The 24,003-nt window shown below is 37.1% G+C and overlaps 5 protein-coding genes across 5 annotated transcripts; 4 read left to right on the plus strand and 1 right to left on the minus strand.

Annotated features, from left to right (window-relative positions):
• Window positions 1-8,056: 8,056 nt before the first annotated feature.
• On the plus strand, window positions 8,057-9,200 carry PHYBLDRAFT_69700 (hypothetical protein; the record flags this gene model as incomplete). The annotated part of the gene is made up of 2 exons (XM_018442152.1): window positions 8,057-8,372; window positions 9,109-9,200. The coding sequence occupies 2 exons, from the start codon at window positions 8,057-8,059 to the stop codon at window positions 9,198-9,200; spliced, it is 408 nt and encodes a 135-aa protein (XP_018296392.1).
• A 4,433-nt stretch (window positions 9,201-13,633) lies between these two features.
• On the plus strand, window positions 13,634-16,031 carry PHYBLDRAFT_163474 (hypothetical protein; the record flags this gene model as incomplete). The annotated part of the gene is made up of 7 exons (XM_018434805.1): window positions 13,634-13,666; window positions 13,937-13,974; window positions 14,354-14,520; window positions 14,760-14,793; window positions 15,083-15,175; window positions 15,479-15,680; window positions 15,801-16,031. The coding sequence occupies 7 exons, from the start codon at window positions 13,634-13,636 to the stop codon at window positions 16,029-16,031; spliced, it is 798 nt and encodes a 265-aa protein (XP_018296393.1).
• Window positions 16,032-16,142: 111 nt separating this feature from the next.
• Window positions 16,143-18,160, plus strand: PHYBLDRAFT_69697 (hypothetical protein; the record flags this gene model as incomplete). Its single annotated transcript, XM_018442151.1, has 9 exons — window positions 16,143-16,261; window positions 16,376-16,648; window positions 16,700-16,908; window positions 17,053-17,136; window positions 17,201-17,291; window positions 17,390-17,522; window positions 17,628-17,753; window positions 17,869-17,946; window positions 18,050-18,160. The coding sequence occupies 9 exons, from the start codon at window positions 16,143-16,145 to the stop codon at window positions 18,158-18,160; spliced, it is 1,224 nt and encodes a 407-aa protein (XP_018296394.1).
• A 3-nt stretch (window positions 18,161-18,163) lies between these two features.
• PHYBLDRAFT_79577 (hypothetical protein) lies at window positions 18,164-19,014 on the minus strand. The gene is made up of 3 exons (XM_018443476.1): window positions 18,885-19,014; window positions 18,648-18,794; window positions 18,164-18,543 (listed from the first exon to the last, which is right to left on the minus strand). The coding sequence occupies exons 1-3, from the start codon at window positions 18,969-18,971 to the stop codon at window positions 18,322-18,324; spliced, it is 456 nt and encodes a 151-aa protein (XP_018296395.1). The 5' UTR covers window positions 18,972-19,014; the 3' UTR covers window positions 18,164-18,321.
• Window positions 19,015-20,495: 1,481 nt separating this feature from the next.
• PHYBLDRAFT_69695 (hypothetical protein) lies at window positions 20,496-23,551 on the plus strand (the record flags this gene model as incomplete). The annotated part of the gene is made up of 6 exons (XM_018442150.1): window positions 20,496-20,641; window positions 20,747-20,859; window positions 21,007-21,155; window positions 21,269-21,397; window positions 21,511-22,461; window positions 22,541-23,551. 6 exons carry the CDS (start codon window positions 20,496-20,498, stop codon window positions 23,549-23,551), a joined length of 2,499 nt encoding a protein of 832 aa, XP_018296396.1.
• Window positions 23,552-24,003: the final 452 nt, after the last annotated feature.

A 24,003-nucleotide genomic window follows, 5' to 3' on the forward strand; every position in this document is an offset into this window, starting at 1 on the left:
CCAAGCAAGCAATAGAAAAGAAAAATATATATATATATATAAAAGGAAAAAATTAAATTAAAATAAAAAAAATTAAAAAAAAAAATTTAAAAAAAAATTAAGCATTTGTGTGTGTGTGTTTGTGTGTGTCGGTATGTGTTGGTGTGTGCGTTGGCCATAGTTGAGAGCCAGTTTTGGGTGTGCGTTGTGTGGGTGTGCGTTGTGTGGGTGGATTATCGGGTGGGTGGCTTCCTGTCCCAGAAAAAGCGAAGATCAGTCACAAGCAGACCGCCTTTTAGTTCCAGGACAAAAAATAAATTATAGATATATATATATAGTGAATGATGACAACTGCATTAAATAATAATATTACTCTTTAGTCAGGGGAGATTCCTGTGTTGTGGTATCATAATCTCTTTATTTGGTACCAAAATGTCAGAATAAATTGAATAAATTCTATTTTCAAGCAAACTTTTATCACTATAAAACAAATGGGTACTTTGAAGAAGAAGGTAAAAGGAAGGAAAGAAGAAAGGAAGGATGGGACTAGCAAGAATTTCTGCTTATTCGTATAGTAGTGGTTGGCCATTGAAAATGTAGGTTGTATCCTCGGCCAAAACATCCATTGCTTCAATATCCTTAAAACATTTACGTAATCTATAAATATTTTCTTCCGATCTCCATTTGATGATGTTTCTTATTTATTTGTTTGTTTGTTTTGATTTGGCGTTTTTTATATTACTTTGCTAATTGTCATAATTTGAAGTATATTTATTGATATATTCTGTTGTTAGTCGAGGGGTGTGTATGTGTGTGTGTGTGGCAATGTCACAAATTTTAAATTTGTTGCCAAATTATACAATCCTTGATTTGTTACTTTGAAGGGTCGATAATAAAAGTACTTCCCTCCCTCACCTTAACCCCTTTGGTATATCTAGCTATTTGGGTAAGGAAGAATCTTACCAGTCCATGCAAAACAAATAACATGTCATCTCGATGAAGACAATGGTCTGTTGGGTTTTACAAGCAAGCTCATCTTTACTTAACAGATTCGACCATTGTTTTTGCCATCTTTTTTCTTTTTCTTTTCTTTGCCCTCATGAGCAACATTGTGGCCCTTGGTTTGCATGGCGTAGTATAATATAGTTGGGTGATCAGAGAATATAATATATATGACATGCTCACTGGTATTTTAGTTATTAAATACGTATCTATAGATACATATATATTCATATACTAAAGACAAACAAAAAATAAGGATGTATACTATGTTTCAAAACAATACTTGTTTCTCAAAAATGCATAAAACGTAATAAATAAAGAAGATTTAAAATATGAATAATCGCAAAGTCTAGCCACAGCTTCTTATCCACTTATAATTATCTATGGCCTCACAAATATTATATCATTTTTGACCATGCAATTGGTTTTTTGGCAAATGAGGAGGGGAACCAAAGAATATTATTAGTATTAGTATTAGTATTAGTATTAGTAGTAGTAAAAAATCAATATAGTTATAATGTGTATATGAGTGTGTGTGTGTGTGTGTCTTTGTGCGTTGTCAAAATAAATAAAAGCCAAAACCAAAATGACAGATAACAGCATAAACTATTATATCATACCACATTCCAAGCATCTTTTTTCTCTCTCTCTCTCTCTCTCTGCTTTTTCTTTACCCCTTCTTTCCTTTTTCTTTCCTTCTTTTCCCGATCGTTTACTCTTCTTCCTTTGATCTAGACAGCTGTCATTATGTAATTGTGTGTGTACGTGTACGTGTACATATACGTATACGTACAGAAGTAGGAGTTGAAGTAAAGTCAAAATCAAAAGCATAAACATAAACATAAGCAAAATCAAAAGCAAAAGGTAGGAGAAATAGTAGGAGAAGAACAGAAGCAGGAGCAGGAGCAGGAGCAAAAGTAAGCGTAAAGGTAGGAGTGGAAGTAGGAGTAGGAGAAGAAGTAGGAGCCACACTAAAATGATAAACTAAATAAATTATACTACATCCTTAATGATATAATCAATTTATGATTATTGGTGGTATTATTTACTTTTTGGCTTTATTTATTCATTTCTGTTCATGATATTCTGCACAATTTTCGATGGTAAGGATGAAAGGAAAGGAAAGAAGAGAAAGAAGGGATGAAAGGGAGGATAGAGGTGTACTATATTATAGTAGTACTATTTACAAAGAGTTTGCTGTACATATATATATATGCGTGTGTTTGTGATTGTGTGATGCTGCTAATATTAATGATAATGATGTACGCATGGTACGCCTTTGGGTTATTTCTCAAGAGCATTACTAGAATAGTGCTTCAGCATTATGATTGTATTCTCTAGCCGTTTACGTTCTGCCCTCTCTCTAGCCCATGCAATCTCCGTGTCTCGCAATTGTGTCTCAGAGTCCACAAACCACTTGTGTTCCTGCTCAACATTTGTCTTCAGTTGCTCAATCTCAGCTGCCAGCTCTTCAATCTTTCTGTTCAGTCTAGAGACCTCGTCAAACTTGACAAGCTTTTCATAACCAAGCACAGATTCAGCATCTTCGGCTCTCTTGATTAACTCAACAACCCTGTCTCTCATTGACGCATTTTCTTCCTCGGCATCCTTCCTCTGTTGAGCTGATATTTGCAACTGGTTCATGATAGACCCAACCGTGCCTTCGAGGTGCGATATCCGAGCCAGTCGCTCCTCAATAACCATATTGGATTTAACAAGCTCCTGGTTCTCTCTCTCCAGAATACTGACCTGTTGCAAGCTCTCCTCCAATCGGGAAATGGCATTGTCTAGTCTTTGCTGAGTCTCGCCATGTTCCTGCTTTAGCTTCTCAATTTCGGCCGTTTTCTTTGCAATCAAGCACTGACTGTCGCTCAGTTGATGATCTCTTCTCAAAATACGGGCCTCTAATTCATCAACCTTTTCGGACAGAGCTCCATGGGTATCTGCATGCTGGCCTAATGCAAGCCTGGCTTCATTAAGAGAGTTCTCTAACTGTCTGAGCCTCTGGTCTTTCTTTTCACAAACTGCATGCATGTTAGACTGATCTCTCTCGAGCTCAGTCAACTCATTGATTCGCTGGACAAGACGGGAACGTTCTTCTTCGAACATGGCGTAAGAATCAGTGGCATTTGCAATTGCATTCTCCAATGCATCAATCTTGTGCTCCCGATCTTGTAAATTTTGTTTGGCTTCTGAATAGAACTTTTCATATTCGGCCAGCTTGCTGTCTTGTTGAGCAATCCGTGCATCTAGAACCTTGATATGTGCTGCGGCTTCCTCCAGCCCATGTCCACACTTGTTCAACTTCTCCATCAACATTGTTTCCTTTTGGGTCTTGTTGGTTGTCTGTCGGCGAAGTTCATTGATGACTCTGTCTTTCTCGTGAATCATATTCTCAAATTCAGCCGTTAGGTTGTTCAGTCCGTCAGCCTTGGCTTTTAGAATCCCAAGTTCGTTCTTTATGTCGCTTGTGGTAGCTTTTTCAGCCTTTATTTCTCTCACCGATGCCTGGAGTCTCTTGAGCAACTCGTCCTTTCCTTGCAATTCTTTTACAAGCTTGCCTTTGTCGAGCTTAAGGTGTGAGTACTGTTCGGTTGCCCATTCTGCTTCCTTGGCAAGTTTGTTCCTTTCGGCACTTGCCTCTGCCACTAAACGTTCATGGTAGGCTATCTGTGCTCGCAAATCCTTGACAGTGGCATTCTTTTGGCTTAACTCAGTTTGCAAATCACTGTATCTTTCTTCTAGCTCTCCCATCTCGTTCTCTAGTTCACCCAACTCTTCATTCATATTGCGGCTGTACTGGTTCTCTGAGGACACCTTTTTCAAATAGTCGTTGAGCGCCTGGATCTCTTGGCATTGAGCTTTGATTTTTTCTTGTAGCTTTTCGATGTGCTCCGCGGTCTCTTGGTTGGTATCATTCAAAAGTTTTTGCAAGTAAATTACTTGAGAATCTTTCTCACTCAGCTTTTTTGACTCGCTTCTGGTCTTCAACTGCACCTCTTCTCGAGCGAGATTAAGACTCTTTTTGAGATTCACAGCCATCTGCTCTTGCTGCGAGATCGTATCCTTTAGTTGACCGATCGTTTCTCTGCTCTGATTAGTTGTGACATCCAATTCTTTTTTCAATGATTTGATCTTTTCCTCGTGCCACACAAGATCTTTTTCAAGTTGTTTGATGTAATCCAACTGTCTCTTCATGTAGGGTAAACACTCGTTTAAGTTTTTGGGTTGGGTTTCTTGACCTTCTCTATTACCATCTTCCAACAAGTTATCTGGACAATATTTAACCAGAGACTCAGTAAATTCTGAAATTTCTTGATCTTTTCCATGCAGCTCCATTTCAAGTTGATAAATCTGCTGAGATTTATCAACATTGTCTTGTTTGACATCATCAAGTTCTCCCAAAAGCGATTCAATGTTGTTTTCTTTTTCATCTATGTCTTTTTCCAGTTTGCTCTTAACTGATCTTTCGGTTTCAGCAGAGTCCAAAGATGCCTGTAGAGTCTTAATCTCATCTGTTTTTGTTTCCAACTCTTTCTCAAGTTTACTCAGTCGTTGTAAGCTCTTTTCATGGTCTTTTCTGGTCTCGTCTAGTTCGGCTTGTAAATACTCAGCGCTCGTGTTTCTTTTATCGAGCTCCAAAGTCAGCTGGTCCACAATTCTTTTGTCTACCTCATTGGATTCAATAATCTGTTTATTGAGTTTGTCGACCTCTTTTCTTGCATCTTCCAGATCCTCTTCCAGTTTATCGGCATAATCAGACTTTTCTTCATTCTCAGATTTGGTGGCATCCAATTCTTCTTCTAGCTGCCTAATTTTGTCTTGCATCTTCTTCACATTCTCTTGAACCCAGTTATTGTCTGCATTTTCATCCACAGCAGCCTGCAGCTCTTCCTTTAAGTCTTGTATCTCATCATCTTTTTGCTGAAGTTCAGACTCCAATAAAACCTTTTCTGCAACCTCCTTTCTTGTATTGTTTAGCTCTGATTGAAGTTGATCAAGCTTGCCTTCCAGATCCAATGTATTCTCCTCAAGTTCATAGTTGCTTTCAGTCAATGCCTTGTTCTGTTTCAGCAAATCATCAATTGCGTTGTTCTTGATCTTCAGCTCTTCAACAAGTCGGCCCTTTTCTTCAAAGACAATCTGTGCATCCTTGGCAATGATTTGAAGACGAGCTACCTCTTCTACGCTGGTCCTCAAAGTTGCGGCTCCATCTTCGTTTGTTTGGACCAAATGTTTGATCTCATTTGTCTTTATTGCCAACTCCTCAGTCAGCCGAGTATTTGAAGCCTCGAGTGTCTTGATCTCTTCCAAAGTCTGGTCCAGTTCTGCAATTTTTGCATCTTTGCGCTCGGCAGACTTGCGCAGGTCGTCTACAGATTTTGTGAGATCTTCGATATGAGTGTCCTTTTCTTGAACCACTTCATCCATTGTCGCGTTTATGTCATCAATATCTTTTTCGAGCTGCGCAATAGTGTCGTCTTTCCTATCAAGCGATCCACTCATGGCTGTATTATCTTGCTTTAACTGTTCAGCTGCTTCACATTGTTGTTTTAAATCTCCCACGATCTTTAGCAGTTGTTCGGTTTCGCTTTCCTTTTGAGAGATTTCTTGTTTGAGTTCCAAGTTCTGTTCGTCAAGCGCCTGATTTATTCCAGTCAAATCTTCGAGTTTTTTTTCAAGACGATCGTTCTCGTCTTGGTGGTGTTTGTTTTCTGCCAGTGCGCTTGAGAGTCTATTTTCTGAAGCCTTGGACTTTGATTTGTAATCTGCGATCTCGGCTCGTTGAAGTTCAGAGAGTTTTTTGTAGTATGCGACATCATTTGCGCCCTCTTTCGAACTAATCGAGACTTGGTCGTCCTGCCACCAAGATCTTTGAGCTGTGTTTGATTGTTGATAATTATTATTATGAGAATTATCGTTGTTGCTGTTGGTGTTATCGTCTTCGCCATAGTCGTCGTCATTATCGTTATTTATTTTTGACGTTCTTGATGCTCTTGTTATGTGTGTCTGTAATTGTTCTTTCAAGTTTTCAATCTTGTCAACCAGTACTTTAATTTGAACAGAATGGGCTGTCTTGAGATCTTTTATTTTATTTCTGAGTGAGTCGCGTTCTAAGGCATATCGTGAGGCTCGTTCATTTGCTTCATGTCCTTCAGCGAGGATCTCGCTAACTTGAGCAAATGCATCCGAAAAGTCTTCTTCGTCGTCTAGGATAGAGAGTGTAGGTGATTCGACTAAAGATTGATGGTGAGTCAATTAAAAAAGAAGAAGAGAGAAAGAGGAAAATATAGAGAATGATATATATATATACGACTAGTTGATCGATTGATCGATTGAATGATTGATGGATGGATTTTATTTACCCACAGATGCAGGAATTCCACGAGGTTTCTTAAGGAATGAAAGTCGCATTGAATCTGACCTTCGTTTTAGGCGCGAATTGCTCGAATGGCTTGATTGGCCTGAAAGAATTATAGTATAATAAAACAGACATAAAGCAAAATTATTCAAAATAATGGCAACAATTATAATAATAGAAATGGAGATAAGGAGAAAAATAAAATGTTAATTCGAGAATTAAGAGTGAGTGAAATATCAATTTACAGTTGATGTGTTGTTGCTGTTGTTGTTGTTTTGTAGATTATATGATTATGATTATTGTTCTTCTTCTCATTGTTATTGTTTTTACCAAGATTACTAAAAGACCTATTCATCCTGCATGCCCTTGATAATATTACAAATATAAAGTAGAATAAAATAAAAAGAAGTTTAAAGCAAAATAAGTGTGAACTATTTAACTGTTTGTTAACTGTACTCGTAACTGAAAAATATAACTGTAACTGTAACCGTAAATATAAATGTTCTGGCAGCTTAATTCGGACTTTTATTTTATTTTATTTTATTTTTACCTTTATCATTATTGTAGGATGTCATCAAGAGCCAAAATAAGAAGAAGAGGATGAAAGAAAGGACATCAAGACAAAAATGCTTGTGCAAAATATGTGAGTTTTCTCCATTGAAGAAATACCTTCTTTTTCCTTTTTTCTTCTGTAGTGATAAACAAGCTAAGATTTATTAGCGAATATCTAAGTTTCTTATATACGACTTTAAAAAATCTTAATATATTAATGCTATAAAAAGTTCCTAAAAAATCATACTCTTGAATTTTTGCTGTCTATAACCATTGAGCAATCTTTTTTTCCAATAAGTATATCTGGGCTTCTTCATAGAATTTAGTTGAATACCCTAATTTATGACAACTTACCTTTAAGCCATAGTATAGAAACTGTCGGTATATATTTGTCGAATTATCTTTATACAGAATATTAAAGGATATATTTTTCAATATATCAATATGTGTTCACTTCTTGTTTGAATCCAAACAGTCTTTTACATTATGAGTATAATTGAACCTGTGTGTATACAATAATGAATGGGGGACCAAGCATTGACTAACATCTAAAATATAAGAAGGTTTGTAGATAGTGATGCTTGTTTCATAAATATATTTAAATTGACCTTTTTCGTGCACAGTCTGTGTAAATACAATGAGGACCTTACCGTGTATTCAATCTGCATAACGTCTTCTCTGTCTCTCTTTCTAACACACATGCCTATATTCCTTCCTATCTCTCCTTTCTTTTCATTTTTTTTGCCTTTACTCTCTTTCTCTCTATTCATTTCTCTCATTCCAATACATCTTTTTTACAATATCTATTCGCATTAGCCAAATTCAATAATATACAATTCATGGCATCAGCATTCTCAAAGACTATTCTGACTTTATTCATATATACTTTATAGGCAAAAACAGTATCTATAGTTAAACACGGTTATCAATACTACGTTAGAATATACAAATGGCTTTTGTTTCTTTTTATATTTATTCAATTAGATTAATTCTCTCTTATAAACGAGCCCTCCTAATTACAACATTGAACTCTTCAATCAAGCAAAAAAAAGTTTAAAAGCGTGTTTTTTTTATTGGAGACGATACTAGTTAAAAAAGACTTTATTTATTTATTTAAAGATATACATAAAGAAACTATTCTATTTGATTTAATTTCACTTAATGTTCTTTTACATGAGCAAAAGAATAAAAAGCATGACACCAAGTTCTTTGTCCCCGCATTACGCGGCTCAATCTCCTTCAGAACGTAAACCTGACTTGGTAGCAAAGGAAGTGCTGAAATGGTGGCAAACCAACGGAAAGCACCCGTTCATCCAGCCCCACATCTCGTCACCGAGTAATGTGGGTGCGAACTCGCCAGAGAACTTACCACTAGGTGATGATAAGGTCCAGCTCATTCGACTACCAGTAGCTTCACCGTCAGCCGTTAAAAAGTTCAGTCAGGTTAGCAGTGAAGAGCCAGCACATCTCACCACAGGTTAGACCTCCCTCCCCCCAGCATCATGATTCCACATTGGCGATGCGATGTACACAGTAGTCCTTCCAAAAATGAAAAGAGACCATGCCCCACGACTTCTCAGAATTAACTGAGCTGGCGAGTAACAACTTTCACTTTCCGATGCTTGTAGCATGGAAGAATCTCCCTGCAACGGTCGCAAGAGACGCCTCACTATGAAACCGGGACTGTTGTTGCTCAAGGAGAAAACAAACGACGCGCGTTGGAGGGGTTCTATATGTAACAGAAAATGTTTTCATCTGCGATTTAAGTTTAGGACTGCGCTTTTTGTCAGTCTTAGATGTCCACGTCAGAGCAAACGTGATATAGCTATATATTCTTTTTATTGGATTTGTGTAACTGTTCTACTGCAGAAGAGACAACTAATACTATTTACTCAAGTACTTATGACAGCGACTTTGCAAAGAAAAATAAAGAAGTAAAAAAGCAAAGTGGCAAAACAATAATGAAGGGTTTTGTCTTGATCGGTGTAGCAATAACTCTAAAGGTGGAGTACAAGTTTCTATAACAGCGATTTGTAGGTTACTCTAAAGTGGTCTGTGCACTTTTTGGTCGAGGGCACAAGAAAAAGTTTTTTGTTTTGCTTGTGCAAGTAGGCGCAAAAGAGATCCAAAAAACAATAGAAAATAAACCCAAGTAATATACTTCAAAGTGATATTAAGCAATAAATAAAAAGCACAATATATGTATTTATTAGGGCATTTTACCAGTCGTGGATGCTCGACTGTTGAATGTAGTGGTAATTTAACTCGAAAAGTTATTGCCTGTGACGAATCTACAAAAAATTAAACTGAGCATCCAAGCATGCAAAAAAAAGACTAGATATTCTAATGTCGTGGTTTGGCCAAAAAGTACAAATATTTGTACTTTATGTACAATGGATGGCATGGTTCATATAAAAGCAAAGTCAAAAATAAAACATAAGAAATCTATGTAAGAGTAGCTACCTTAATACCAAGTTATAGAAGCTTAAATTGTGGGGAGTTTGGGTACGGATACTATGTTTATGGGTACTCTGATCAAGAATATTGTACATATGAATTTTGAAGTTATGAAACGCAACATATAAACCAAGAGAGGTTAGTGATACTCAATAGTTTTTTTTCGATATTGGTTATTATTGTATGGTGCTTAAACTAACACTGCATCCAACAGTCAATCATCAGTGTGGTATACACACCACAATTGAGTGAATAACAGACCCCACAACCAAACACTGGTTCCTTCTTGCTAATGAACCTGGCAAGCCAACAATCTCCGGAACTGTTACACACCAGGCACACGTACACTACATACTCATACAGTGTAAACCAACCATTACACAACAGGGATTTGAATTACAGAGATTTTAATATTAACGGATATAAACAATAGTATTTTGTCTCTTTAATAAATAACACTCTCACAGTATCTACTTTTCCCATTATTGAGATACTAACCCATAAACAATCACGAATACCTTGGAGTATGTATATCACAAACTGCATAATGTATTTTAAATAGCCGTCCAGTAAATACCGGCGACTAAATCAAGAAATAATACCGACAAAAAAAGAAGAAGAAGGAAAGTATCAGTGGTGCTTTTGAGAAATGATATATATATTATTTTTAGACAGTTAGTGAGTCTTAGCTATATACTTTATATATATCAAAATTTAAAACCCTTAATTGGTTTGCTCGAATGGAATGAGTTTGCACAAACTGTTTCTGTGTATGTACCTTGAACCTGAATAAAATTACTCAAGGGGGTTAATCATGATTCTTTGTTTTATATCTTGATTTTGGGAACTTGAGACGGCGGGTGTATTTTGTGGCCATCGCCATTTGGAAGAGAAAAGCAGCGACATTAGGAGATTGAAAGTGATAGAAGGAGAGAGAAAAATAAAAAAGTAAATAGTTGGCAGTAGGAGAGGTCAGTAATCCGACTCTAGACACTACACAGCTCAAAAACTCTTCCTAACAACAAAGTCTTACTAGTAACTTTCCCCCACTCATGTACTCTGTTGCAGACACGTGTATTCAAAATTGCAAATGATTGGCTCATGTCAAAATAAAAAAAAAGGATGGCGTTACAAAGTGTGTGGCCCAAAGGCCATAACTTGCGCCTTAAAAAAAGAACGCGTCTCAAAATGTGTGGCCCAAAGATTATAACGCGTTTAAAAAAAGAAACACTCTCACGGTATTATTTTTCTTCTTTGCGCTTTTTCATCAGCTTACAATCATGTACAGCCAGTCAAGCAACCCTAGCAGCAGCAGCAGCAGCAGCAGCGACAACAACAACAACAACAACAACAACAACAACAATAACAACAACAGAAAATGGAGCAGCAAATGCAACAGCAAATGCAAATGCATTAGAAAGTCCAGCAACAGCTCTCTTGTGTTTGGTCAAAAGGCCATTAGCAAGCCGGTTCCCAAGCCTCTGAGGGACCGAATTCTGATGAAGCTGGCGGGTATTCCTGCCCCAGAAGAATCTAACTACATTATTGCACTCAAAGAAGGAACGGCAATGGAGCTTGGTAAGTTTTGTCTTTATATAATAATAGATAAGCGATACAATATTAATACCAATAATTTCTATATATTATCAGATCTTCCTAGGGGGGTTAAGCGGCAACTCCAGGAGGAGGAGTTTGAGCCGCAACCAGCAAATGTAGATGGCTCTTGGCCTGCCCTTGAGCATCTTATCAAAAGAAAGAAATTGTGGTTCGAGGGCAAAGCTTTTATCAAGGCCCAAGAACAAGGCATAACTCGAGCTGAGCGTTTTCAGACACCACTCTCTGAGCTCAAGCCAAATGTCGTGATGCCAGAAGTTGAAGCCTTCTGTAAAAGAAAAGCGCTCGCAATGGCGTATACACAAGCTGTGAAAGAAGGAGAAGACGTAGAGATAGGAGAAGAAGAAAGTGAAGAAGAAGAAGAAGAAGATGATGACGAAGAAGATGATGATGATGACGAAGAAGAAGAAGAAGAAGAAGAAGTAGCCGCAGCAGAAGAAGAAGAAGTAGCAGCAGCAGCAGAAGAAGTAGTAGCAGCAGAAGAAGTAGTAGCAGCAGAAGAAGTAGTAGCAGCAGAAGAAGTAGCAGAAGTTAAGGTGCAAGAGCAAGAAGAGACGCTCGCACCCAGAAGACCAGCAAAGGCCATGACGCTCGCGGCTAGAAGAAGAGCAGCGGAAGCGCTCGCGGCTAAAAGAAGAGCAGTTGAAGCAGAAGTAGTAGCAGGTGTAGCAGCAGTGGAAGCAGAAGCAGTACAAGCACAAGAAGTACAAGTGCAAGCAGAAACACTCGCTACCAGAAGACCAGCGAAGGCTATGACGCTCGCCGCTAGAAGAAGAGCAGCGGAAGTGCTCGCGGTTAGAAGAAGAGAAGCAGAAGCAGCAGCGGCAACAACAACAACAAAGCCCGATCCAGAGCCAGAGGCAAAGGCAGAGTCTGAGCCTGAGCCTGAGCCTAAGCCAGAGGCAAAGCCAGAGGCAAAGACAAAGACAAATGCAGAGGCAAAGACAAAAATGTGTCTAGCCGAAAGACGCTACGGTGGCTGTCATTTCCGAGCCTAAGTAAAACACCCGTAGTCCGGGGGTTGCTCTTCTAATGGTAACAAGAAGAGTAATCCCCGGGCAACCCGGCAGAAGCAACTTACAAACATATATATTTCTTTTTATAGCAACAGGAAGCAACAGACTAACAGACTAACATACTAACAAGCAACGGGAACTAACAAGCAACGGGAACTAACCTTACTCACAACTAACCTTACTCACAACTAACTTTATGAGAAATTAACTTTATGAACAAATAAATTTACTAACAACTAACTTTACTAACATCTGACTTTACTAGCAGAAGCCGAATTAGAGTCATATCTAGAGTTAGAATTAGTTATAGCTAGAGTTAGAATTAGTTATAGCTAGAGTTAGAATTAGTTATAGCTAGAGTTAGAGTTAGTCATAGCTGGAGTTAGAGTTAGTCATAGCTGGAGTTAGAGCTAGTCATAGCTAGAGTTAGAGTTAGTTATAGCTGGAGTTAGAGTTAGTCATAGCTTGAGCTAGAATTAGAGACATAGCTTGAGCTAGAATAAGAGTTATAGCTAGAGCTAGAATAAGAGTTATAGTTAGTTATAAGCATAGCAAAAAAAAATCAATTCGTATATATTTTATCCAAAATGTGTTATTATATATACGAGGAGCTTTGCTCCCCCCTCCCCTCGGGGGAAGGGGTCATTGGCCTATGAAGTTTTATATAACTTTTCTCTACTGTCAATTGTGTACCGCACACAATTACCAAGTAGTATAGGCTTCATATTTTATTTTATTGAGAAACAAGTAAGTCAGAGAATACGTGACAAAAGTTATAAGTTGTATGACATTATCTCTAACTTCATCCTGTTTTTTCTAATTAGACTAGGAGCTTTGCTCCCCCCTCCTCTCAGAGGGTGACCTCATTGGCCTATGTTAAGTTCTATATAACTTTTCCCTACTGTTAATTGTGTACGGCACACAATTACCAAGTAGTATAGGCTTTATATTTTATTTTATTGAGAAACAAGTAAGTTAGAAAATACGTGGCGAAAGTTATAAGTTGCATGACATGATCTCTAACTTCAGCCTGTTTTTTCTAATTAGATAAAATAAAATGAATTCTGGGAACATGACTCTTAGCTAAAAGTCTAAATACAGGATAAAAGTCGAAATAAAAGCAACTACTGGAGATGTTATTATATTATATTGCTTATTTTTTTTATCATTATTATTACTATCATTATTACAAAACCAAATAAAAAAAAACCTCCCTAAAAGTCTGTGAGAGGTCGTAGCCCAAAAGCATAACATGTTGTGCTTATACAAAAGAATCCATGTATATCCGACAATCATCTGAGATTACCATTAAAGAATATTATTATTTGCAAAGCGAACAGTAATAGACTTTTTTGCTCTCTCTCTTTTTAAGTAATTCGGTGGTAAGCTCAGGCATTACAGCCTTCAAACTAGGTTTGACCGAAAGATGGTTACAACGCCCGTTACAATGGAGCCAAGACTCATGTTAATTAAGTAGATGACCAGTTAAGAAACTTAGTTTAGTTTGATGACTCAAGATTCACAATGCAGTACGTAATGATGTTATTGTCTGAGTGCTAAGAAAAAAGAAATTGATAATAGGTGTACGTACATTGACGATATCTCATTATTGTTGCTTCTTCGTTCCGTATCGTATTTTACAATAGTGAAAATGACTTGCTCAGTTATTGGATTATACTCCATAGTAATGGATTTACGACAGACCAATAAGGCAAAATAAAGATTGGACTTAATATACTAATATAATGATGATGGCTTTACAGTGAGCCAGTGGAAGGGTGTACGAGAGAGAAGAAGAAGACATATAGTCTAGCTAGATGTACTGAGCTTTTATTTTTATTTTATTTTGTTGCCGATCATTACCAAAGGATCAAAGGCAGTCAGCAATAGAGACAAGTAGAGTCAGCACTCGATATAGTAATAATTTAGCAGGGAAAAAACATGGGTAAAATAGCCAAGCTTTAGAATCCTAGTAGTATTATGGTCGGTCAGGTAAGTGGAATTACTATACTATCATTCTTTTCAACGACTTGCTCTTTTTTGGGGGATGTATTTTTAATACTGTGCGGATCCCCCATTGCTAGTTCGATTGATTTAAACCACATAAATGTAAAAATGAGGTTTCTCTATAATATGGTGCAATTTTAGTAGCTCTTGTAGTATACATACTACACTTGGGCGAAATAAAAGTCATAGGCAAAAACTGGTCTCTTCTTGCCGATAGACCTGAAAAGTTAACAATCTCCAGAACTGCTACACACCAGGTACATGTCAATTATACACTTATATAGTGTAAACCAACCAACCATTACACAACAAGGATTTGAATAGTGGCAAATATAAGCAATATTACTTTGTCTCTAATAAATAGTACTCTCACATTATTTGCAAGCTGCAACACAAGAAGAGTCAAAAGTGAGTATGTTTATAACAGTGAGAAGGCATGTAACAGTGAAATTGATGTGGAACACACACACCTCAATATACAGATACAGGGTAATCACCATCATTTATACCACTATAATACACAGGCACAAAGTAAACACATTCCCCTGTCCAGTCTCACTGCAACACTACAGGTATAAGGTCATGACATTCTCCTGTGCAGCCTCATTGCACCACCACATAACGGCAATTCACTCTATGCTCCTACAATTGCTCAGAGTAGCTGTGTATGGGCACTGGTGGACTCTGGGGCAAAAGCTTATTTTATCTCTGTAGACTTTGTCTCCTCTCTCTCTCTCTCTCTCTCTCTCTCTACCTATCACTAAATATAGCACTACGGGAAGAAAATTGCGGTTTAACTGGCGGGTATAATAGATATTTGGCAAGAAACCGCCAGTTAAACCACCATTTTCTCCCCGTGGTTGAGCATATCTAAGCATACCCTCAAATAAAAGAGCAAAGCCGACAGATACAAGCTATATATTAACCACTATTTGACTAATACAACATACAGACAATGGCTTAAAATCGCAAGACCAATTAAAGAAATTAGCTTCCAGTATGCCCAAAAGATGTCAGGGTGTGATTAATGCCAAAGGAAATGGCATAAAATATTAAATATGCTTATATATATATTTTTTTACAAATTATAAAGCAGTCAACTTTTACCTTTATATTCTAGTAGTTTAAGTTTGTTGAAGAGTATTTTGAATACTTCTTCTCGAATGCAAAGAGTGTTTGTATCTATGTAAGATGCGCAAGAATTAAAAAAAAAAATTGAGATACATTTCCTCCTCACTGTTCTTTTACTCATTTTTATTGCACCAAAAATAGCAAAAATGGAACTCAGTCAGACTATATGTTCTATAAGAAATACCCTCTCAGTCATTATTGTCAGATCTTCAATCATGGCATTCGATCAAATAAAACCAGGTTGAGAATCTAATTTAGTGCCCTTAATTGATTACGGAAAAGAAAGAAACTCATTTATTTTCCTCTTCTTTAATTTGCAAAAATACAAACATACAACAGTGCAATGTCCTATCTGTAGTCGCTTAGTGTCTGAATCTGACATTAACGCTCACATTGATTCAGGGTGCAACATTAACACTATAAGATCCACCGGAAGCACCAGTACCTCTGGTAGTAGTGGACAATCTTCATCAACCTCTTTATTCTCAACACAGAAAACCGTTGGTTTGAATACAAAATCCAAAGCAAAAGATGCATTTCTTAATACAGAACCAGCTCAGGTTATATAACAAAAAAGAAAATTAGTAATAATTAACGTATACAAAATAGAACAACCCATATAACAGTACAATTGACAAAAATATATATATATGTATTTCTTTATATACATATATAAATAGCCTATTAAAATCGCACCTCTTTTTACTTCAAAACCAAAACCATCTACCAACCAATCTTACACTCATGCCATGCCCCCAAATAAATCATCTGGATCTGTACCACAAAATCAAGACCTAAAAAGAACACGCACAGATGATGATATTTCGCCTGTAAATAATACAAATCTGAAACGCAATAGAAAAGAGGAATTGATGGATTCAATGCCATTAGCAGCCAGAGGTAAAGTATAAGCGGTATATATGATAAATAAATGATAAATGATATATAATTATATTCTTTTAACAAAAATAAATAAATACATAAATGACAATAAAAGCACAAATCTCACATTTTCTCAAAACATGAGTAAAGTACGACCAACAACATTATCTGAGTTTGTTGGACAAGAAGAATTATTGGGAGATCTTGGAATTTTGCGTACATTAATGCAACAAGATCAAGTTCCTTCTATGATTCTCTGGTAAAATATCTCTAATCTTTTTCTTGGTTGTTGTTTAATTATTATTACTTTTATCAATATCACTATCAACTACAATGATCAAAGACTAATCATAATAATAAATAAATAATAAAGGGGTCCTCCTGGATGTGGAAAGACAACAGTGGCCCGTATTGTGTCTAAAATGACCAAGAGTCGGTTTATTGAAATGAGTGCGACATCAAATGGCACAGCCGATGCAAAGAAGGCATTTGACGATGCAAAAAATTATATGAAGTTGATGGGTGGAAAGACAATCGTGTTTGTGGATGAAATACATCGTTTTACAAAGGCACAACAAGATGTTTTCTTACCGGCCGTTGAGCAAGGGACTATTCGATTGATAGGAGCAACTACCGAAAACCCAAGGTAAATATTTCAAGATAATTTATTTGTTTATTTATTTATTTTTGGTATTAGTTTCAAAGTCAATTCAGCACTCTTGTCTCGTTGCAGAGTATTTGTTCTCAAGCAGTTAACCGAAGACCAACTTTTGGAGATCTTAAAACGAGCAGTCAAAAGCTGGAGAGACAAGGGAAATAAAGAAAACCCAATCCAGATCTCACCCAAGGACAGGCAAGCCGAAGAAAAAGCTCTCAGGACATTGGCTAGCAATAGTGATGGTGATGGTAAGAGTAATAAGAAAAGAGAAAACAGAAAGAGAGTGTCAAACATGTGTTTTATTTATTACTGCACGTTCATTTCTCATAAGTCCATGTGTATCTGTCCTTTTTTTTAAAAAAAAATTGCTTTACTATTCTTGTGGTTTATAGCTCGCAATGCCTTGAATACTCTTGAAATTGCTTTGAGTGTCTTGCCTTCCAAAGGTAGTTTATTGAGTTCAGATACGGTAAAAGGTAAATGGGGTACAAACGGAAGAAAAGGAATATGCGTGTCTCTTATTATTATTATTTTCCCAAGACGCTTTTCAAAAATCACATTTACTCTATGACCGTAATGGGGAGGAACACTATAATATTATTAGTGCCTTGCATAAGAGTATTAGAGGAAGGTAAATCTAATATACATGTGTGTTTATGTGTACATAAGAATACCCATTATGCTATTTATTTATTTATTGGCTTGTTTGTCTGTCTGTCTGTTTTCAAGTGATGCTAATGCAGCTCTGTATTGGTTGGGGCGTATGCTGGAAGGAGGTGAGGATCCTCTGTATGTGGCTCGCCGTCTAGTGCGTTGTGCGAGTGAAGATATTGGCTTGGCAGACAATACTGCTCTCCCATTAGTAAGTCCAAGTGAGACATTCCAGCCCAACCCAACATTGTCCCAACATAATTTAATTTTTTTCTTTCATTCATTCTTTCCTTCTTGCGTTTTCTCTTTCTTTCAGGCCGTGGCAGCATACCAAGCATGTGAAAGAATCGGTATGCCTGAATGTGACACTATTTTGGCTCATCTGGTCACCTACTTGGCTGAAACGAAAAAGAGCGTGAGGACATACAAGGCGTACAACAAGGTAAAAACAAAACAAAAACAAAAAAAAAGTTTCCCCCAAAAAAAGGGACTTACAGCACATTACTGTAAATCAATCAAACATAAAACTTATATTCAAACACACGATTTCTTATTAGGTTAAACAAACCATTAGAGAAGAACCAAATCATCCTGTACCATTACACATTAGAAATGCACCAACTAAACTTATGGAGGTAAAGATCCCATCTTATGGTTTTGTAATGTTCATGATAAAGGAATACTACACTAGACTAGACTTGAATGAACTAAACCAATGTATTCTTATTATAACCACAGGATGTAGGTTATGGAAAAGGTTACAAGTATAATCCTGACTATGAAGGACCAGTGGACCAGACATATTTACCAGATGCACTTATTGGGCGAGAATTTTTAGAAGATAAATAAATAGATAGTAATGAAATGTAATAGCAATTGTATTGTAATGGAGAGGTTGTCTTGTGCTTATTTTCCTCCTGTTTGGTAATTAGCCAATAGACCTGCTAATTAATATAAAATAAAATAAGATAGTACAGTATAATAAATATACAAACAAGTGTTTATGTACATCAGAAAGATTGTGTTTCTGACTCTAATTGTTGTCCTTGAGCAATCGACTTGATTTCTTGGACACGATGATTAATAATTCCGAGAGCTGCTGTCCAGATCTCTAATTCCTTTTGCTGTCCGGCTACAGAAGCTTTGAAAGGTATGCTTTTACTTGTACTGGGTGCAATGCTTCCAGTCTTTGCAAGGTAATGTGTGTGGCTTCGAAGAGAGAGCTGTACATCCTATATACATACATAGACATAATTTTTAAGCTTTACATTATAGTAACTCTTGAATTATTTGGATTTGTATTATTATTACTCGAGAGAAAAAAAGAAAACCATACATTGATTAGAGAAAAATAACGACTGGCTAGATCTTGGAATGCAGCGATTCGTTCACGATGAGCCTGATCGGCGCTGTTATCGTTTATTTCTTCGTCTGAAAGTACTGCGAGTGCATCTCCTGCTGTTTCTACCAAAAGAACGAGTTTCTATATATGTATATATGTATATGTATATATAAAAGACGCGATGAGATCAGTTTGGCTTTGTGAATGTCAAAACATCATGTCACAATTGACCTTTTCTGCTTCATGAAGATCTTTTATTCTTATGGTACTTTCAGCCATTGCACCCGAGGCATCATGAAAGGCATTCTTGTCTGGCATTCTTTTATTTATATATATATATATCAAATGAATTAATTGTATGTGTGTAATAAAAGAAAGAAAGAACGAACGAATAAATTTGGGTATAAAAAAAATAATAGCCAGCGCAGGATCTCTTTTGGGCAAAATAATAACGGCAGGAATATATTGTAATTTGGCCAAGAAATTATGTGCATACTGCACAGAAAAGATAATGTTGCTTGATATTTTGAACTTTTGATTGTACTATATATATATGTGTGTGTGTGTGATTTGATTATCGTATCAGGGCTAATAGTTTTGGATCCCTCCTTTGATATAAATATATTATATAATATATATTCAGTAATTGTATTAAAGAAAATGGTTGGCTGTCAATGCCCTATGATAAATGATGTATATGTGTCAAAGTTTGTTAAATGAATTCATCATATAATGGTAATTAGTTTTCTACAACAGGAATAATAATATAGTTGATCCTAAAAATAAATAAGTAGGTAAAAAAAAATCCATGTAAACCACCAACAAGGGCTCATGATGACTTCATTGTTGGCTGTAATAAGAAGACATATTTGTATAGTCAAAAATATTTCACTCATGGCGTGAGGATTTAAAGAGACTAAATAACGTCAATCAAAACAGTGCTTGATCAAAAATCCAACTAAATTCTCCTCTGCTTCCCCTTGCTTTGATTTGCTTCACTTAATAAAAAAAAAAGCAATATAAGCATTGGCCACATAACCTAAAATTAAGACTTTAAATAGGCCAAAAGAAAATTAAGAAGGAATAAATACTAATAATTATAGAAAGGAGGAGTGTGTGTGTGTGTGTGCGAGGGGAACAAGGAAGAGAGACAGAGAAAAAGTGCGTGTGTATGTTTGTATGTAGAAACCTATTCATCAGAGGATAAAAAAGGAAATTTGTCTCTGTAATGAAAAAAATGGAAAATGGGAAAAAAAGGCGAATTTCCTTGAACACTCAGATTAAGACCACCAACCTCGTACCTTTTTTTGTGCTTTTTTCTTTTTTCTGCTCTTCTTCCTCTTTTATATTCCTACTCAGTCTATTGTACTTTTAAAGAGGCTTCTTTGTGTCTCATCAGGATCCTCAATTGACCAACCTCATCAATTGTTCACCCTAGATCCTTAATAGACAAGTTTTCCAACGAACGCAAAAAAAAATATTTAGAAAAATCCAGCTTTTCTTCTCATTCAACCACAAACAAACACACACACACACACACAGAATTTACATATAAGAAAGCAACCTACAGACAACAAACAACAAACAATAAGCAAGCAACAAACAACAAGAGCAATTAAGACCAGCCAGGCCTTTCTTTTCCCTTTTATCATCAAGCTTAGGATCGTATGCTCCCTGGTTGTAATCTCACTCCTGTCGTTCTTTGCTGTCGTATACACCATTTTATTCTGTTGCCATTGGCCACAGTCTAGCATTCTCTCTATTCTCTTTTCTTTCATTCTTTGTTTCTTTGGTTCTTTGTTTCTTTATCTCTTATATTCTGCGATCCATATCGTTGCGTTCATGACCAGTTCAACATCAGCAGTTGGAACTGAATCCATTCAATCAGACCTCATGAATAATACACCCGAATCATCTCATCCCAACACATTCGCAGAACAATTGGAATCATTTGACTTCAGAGGAGATGCCATTGACACTGCATTAAGGTATATTAATAATACTAATAATAGTAAGAAAGATATATATATATATGTGTGTGTGTGTATATATATATTTATCTATATTTATATCTGTATAAAATGTATCAATAGAAAACTATTGGCCAAAGTTCATCTACCAAAGGAATCCCAACAAATTGATCGTGCTATGGAAGATTTTGGAAAACGATACCAAACATGTAATCCCGGACTGACCGATAACCCAGGTAATAAACATACATGCATATACAGATATATACAGATATATAGCTAGAGAGACATAATGAGAGAAATCATTGGGCTTTAGATAAATGTGAGCATTATCTCGAGACTACAAGAATGGAATGTTGAATAAAAATAAATATGATTGATAGATGGGATTTACGCGGTTGCGTTTTCGCTTCTTATGCTGCACACTGACGCTCACAACAAGAATGTGCGTCAAAAGATGAACAAGGAAACATTTATCATACGGACAAGACTGCTTGATGGAGGTGAGAATTTACCGGCAGAGATCTTGGATGTAAGTGTTTAAGCAGACCAAGAATATATATTTGTTTGTTTGCTTCTTACTACACACACACACATATATATATATATATATATATATATATATAATTAAATTTGTCTTTATAGGTTTTGTATGATAATATTGTATCAACCGAATTTGTCTTCACCGATGCTGAACCTGAACTTTATACCGCCAGTAAATCTACTTCTTGGTTTTCCAAACTATCCAAGAGTGAGTCCAGCACCTCTCTATCCGTAAGTAAGGCACCCACCACAACGTCAACCTATCATCGCTCATCAATTGGCACACAAACACATATACATACATCTATAAACTACACACAATACACTACACAAAAAAAACATAGGCTAGTCTGGTAGCAGATCTCTATCCAAAACTAGACTTGGTTATGCCGGCTGAGAATACTTTTAGCTTCAAGCGTACTTTGAAACCAATCAATATAATGGACATTCACTTGTCCCTGATGAGAGCACTTCCGCTGTGTCTAGGAGGTGTACGGACACGCAGTAATCCCGGGAGTGGAACCAGTACATATACAGTCCGGGTGACAAAGGCAGGCATACTTGACCGCAAAAACGATCTCAACCAACACGGCAAAAAAGCCAGTGCTCGTAGCTGGCGACCGGTTGGCGTGATGCTCTGTGGAAGCCAACTTTTGTTTTTTGCCGAAATTTCTTCTTTCCAGTCTTGGATGGACAGCGTTGAAGATGAACAACGTTCGACTGTCTATAGCGGTGGCGGCGGAAATGGTAATGGGACTGATGGAGATTCTGGGGGTGATGAACAACAGCTCATGACTAGCACCCGCCCACGCAACACCAGTCTACCCGTCCCTCTTGTCAACCAACCCCGACCACCTTTTACCCCACCTTCGCCTTCGACCTCTATTCCGCTTATCCAGCATCCTCCTCCGTCTCTCTATTCGTCTACATCCCTTGTATCTACATCCACACTACATCCACAACAGCAGCAGCCACCGTTCTCTCCGACCGGACAGTCCATGCTACAACCATACCAGATCTACTCTCTTGCCGAAGCTGTATGTGTTTACGACGAGAGCTATGTTAAATACCCCCATGTCTTCCGTCTCATTACCGGCGACGGTCAGCAATTTTTATTGCGAGCCGAAGATGATGCTGACCTCGAAGACTGGATGCTCAAAATTAATTATGCCGCTGCCATCAAAACAACCGGAACCCGCCTCCGTCAATGGCGCTATCCTTCCGATCAACGTCCTGTGGATCGACGAGAACAGCGTAAATTGGTTGAACGAGCAAAACGTGAAGAAAAAGCAGCTGTGAGTAATATTTGTATTAATTTACAAGAACAAGAATAATAAAAAAAATATTAACTGAAGAGCTTGTTTATTTATTTAGTTGGCTATAAGTAATCTTTCAGATGACATAGTGAACCATGTCAAGGCTCTCGATCAAGATCTTCAGCTTAGACGCAATCTCATGGTACTCATTCCTCTCCAAAAGTCAACCAAAGATCGAATCCTTGCCTTGGCCGAGCTTGTTGGCAAGCGGATAAGGGAAAAGAGGATAGAGTTACAACGGTTGGAATGCTACCGCTCTTTTATCGAAAAGGAACTTTCGTGGTGCTCGTCTGAGGTAGTGCACCGCAAGATGTCTGCCCCCCACGTTCACACACATTATCTTGCCCAACGATCTTCGACGGTGCCTATTTTGGTCAAAGATTCGCCCAGTCAACGACAACAAGAAAATGAACACAAACAAGAAATGTTATCGGTTCATCAGATAGACGACAATAGAAACTCGATAGGAGGACCAGGATTTGTACCCAAACGTACTTCGAGTCTTCTCAAGTTGTCTGCCCTTGCTACATCCGAGATTGATATTTCAAATAGAAGTGAGTCACCAGTACAGATACTCGCGAGATCTGATGATGACGATGACGATGACGACTACAACAATAAAAACAGCAATGGCAATAGTAATGACAGTTGTCGTCGTATCAATGGCCATTATTTACAAAGCGATGACACTCTCGAATTTGGACACGACAATACTAGAACAGACAGCACGGATGCACTGTTGCTTCCTCCGTCTGATGAATCTGTAGCGTGGACAAGTGATGGAAAGGCAAAGCAAAGGGTGACAGAATTGGACAGACTGATGCGTAGACGGAGTAGAAGTCATCCTATTATGCCCAACAGCCGACTTATTGGACAAGCAATGGCTGGTGGAAAGCCTCGACCGCTACTGGATGTTCCTTTGGTGAATACTCGACTTGCAAACCGAGAACGAAGTAGCTCGGAGGTTTCTTCTGTTCAGGACGATGATGATGTGAGCGTTATTGTTATCAATAATAACGATACAGAAGAAAGCCCCACAGATGAGCAACTATGGTCTACTCCAGCATGAAAGAAAGAAAAAAAAACAAGAGGATAAATAATGAATCTTTAATTATCATTATTATTAGCATTGCTATTACTGCTATTACTATTATTCCTAATGCTATTAACAGTAGCAGTAGTAATCGCAATAGCAGTAGCAATAGCAGTAGCAGTAGTAGTAATAGTATTATCATTTTTTTTATATCTTTGATTTCTTACCAACACACACACACAACACACACACACATATTTATATACAGTTCACTTACCCACTCACATAAATTACTCATTCCACTCAATTCACTCAATTCAATTCAATTCACTCTACTTCACCCCACTTCTTCACTTCTTCACCTCACTTCATTTAACCCCTTCTTGCGCACACATTACATATCTACCCGAAAAAGGAAAGAGGAAACGAAAACTTGCTTTCTTTTTTTTAAAAAAAAAAAAAAAAACGATAAAATCTTTATCACTAAA

This window comes from Phycomyces blakesleeanus (assembly GCF_001638985.1).
Source record: "Phycomyces blakesleeanus NRRL 1555(-) unplaced genomic scaffold PHYBLscaffold_3, whole genome shotgun sequence".
In the NCBI taxonomy this organism is placed as follows: Eukaryota; Fungi; Mucoromycota; class Mucoromycetes; order Mucorales; family Phycomycetaceae; genus Phycomyces; species Phycomyces blakesleeanus.

Coding starts and splice junctions, on each gene's coding strand:
- PHYBLDRAFT_79577 (XM_018443476.1), bottom strand. CDS start 18,971: ATGCCAGACAAGAATGCCTTTCATGATGCCTCGGGTGCAATGGCTGAA. Junction 18,795..18,884: donor ATCTTCATGAAGCAGAAAAG/GTCAATTGTGAC, acceptor ATACATATATAG/AAACTCGTTCTTTTGGTAGA. Junction 18,544..18,647: donor GTTATTTTTCTCTAATCAAT/GTATGGTTTTCT, acceptor GTATGTATATAG/GATGTACAGCTCTCTCTTCG.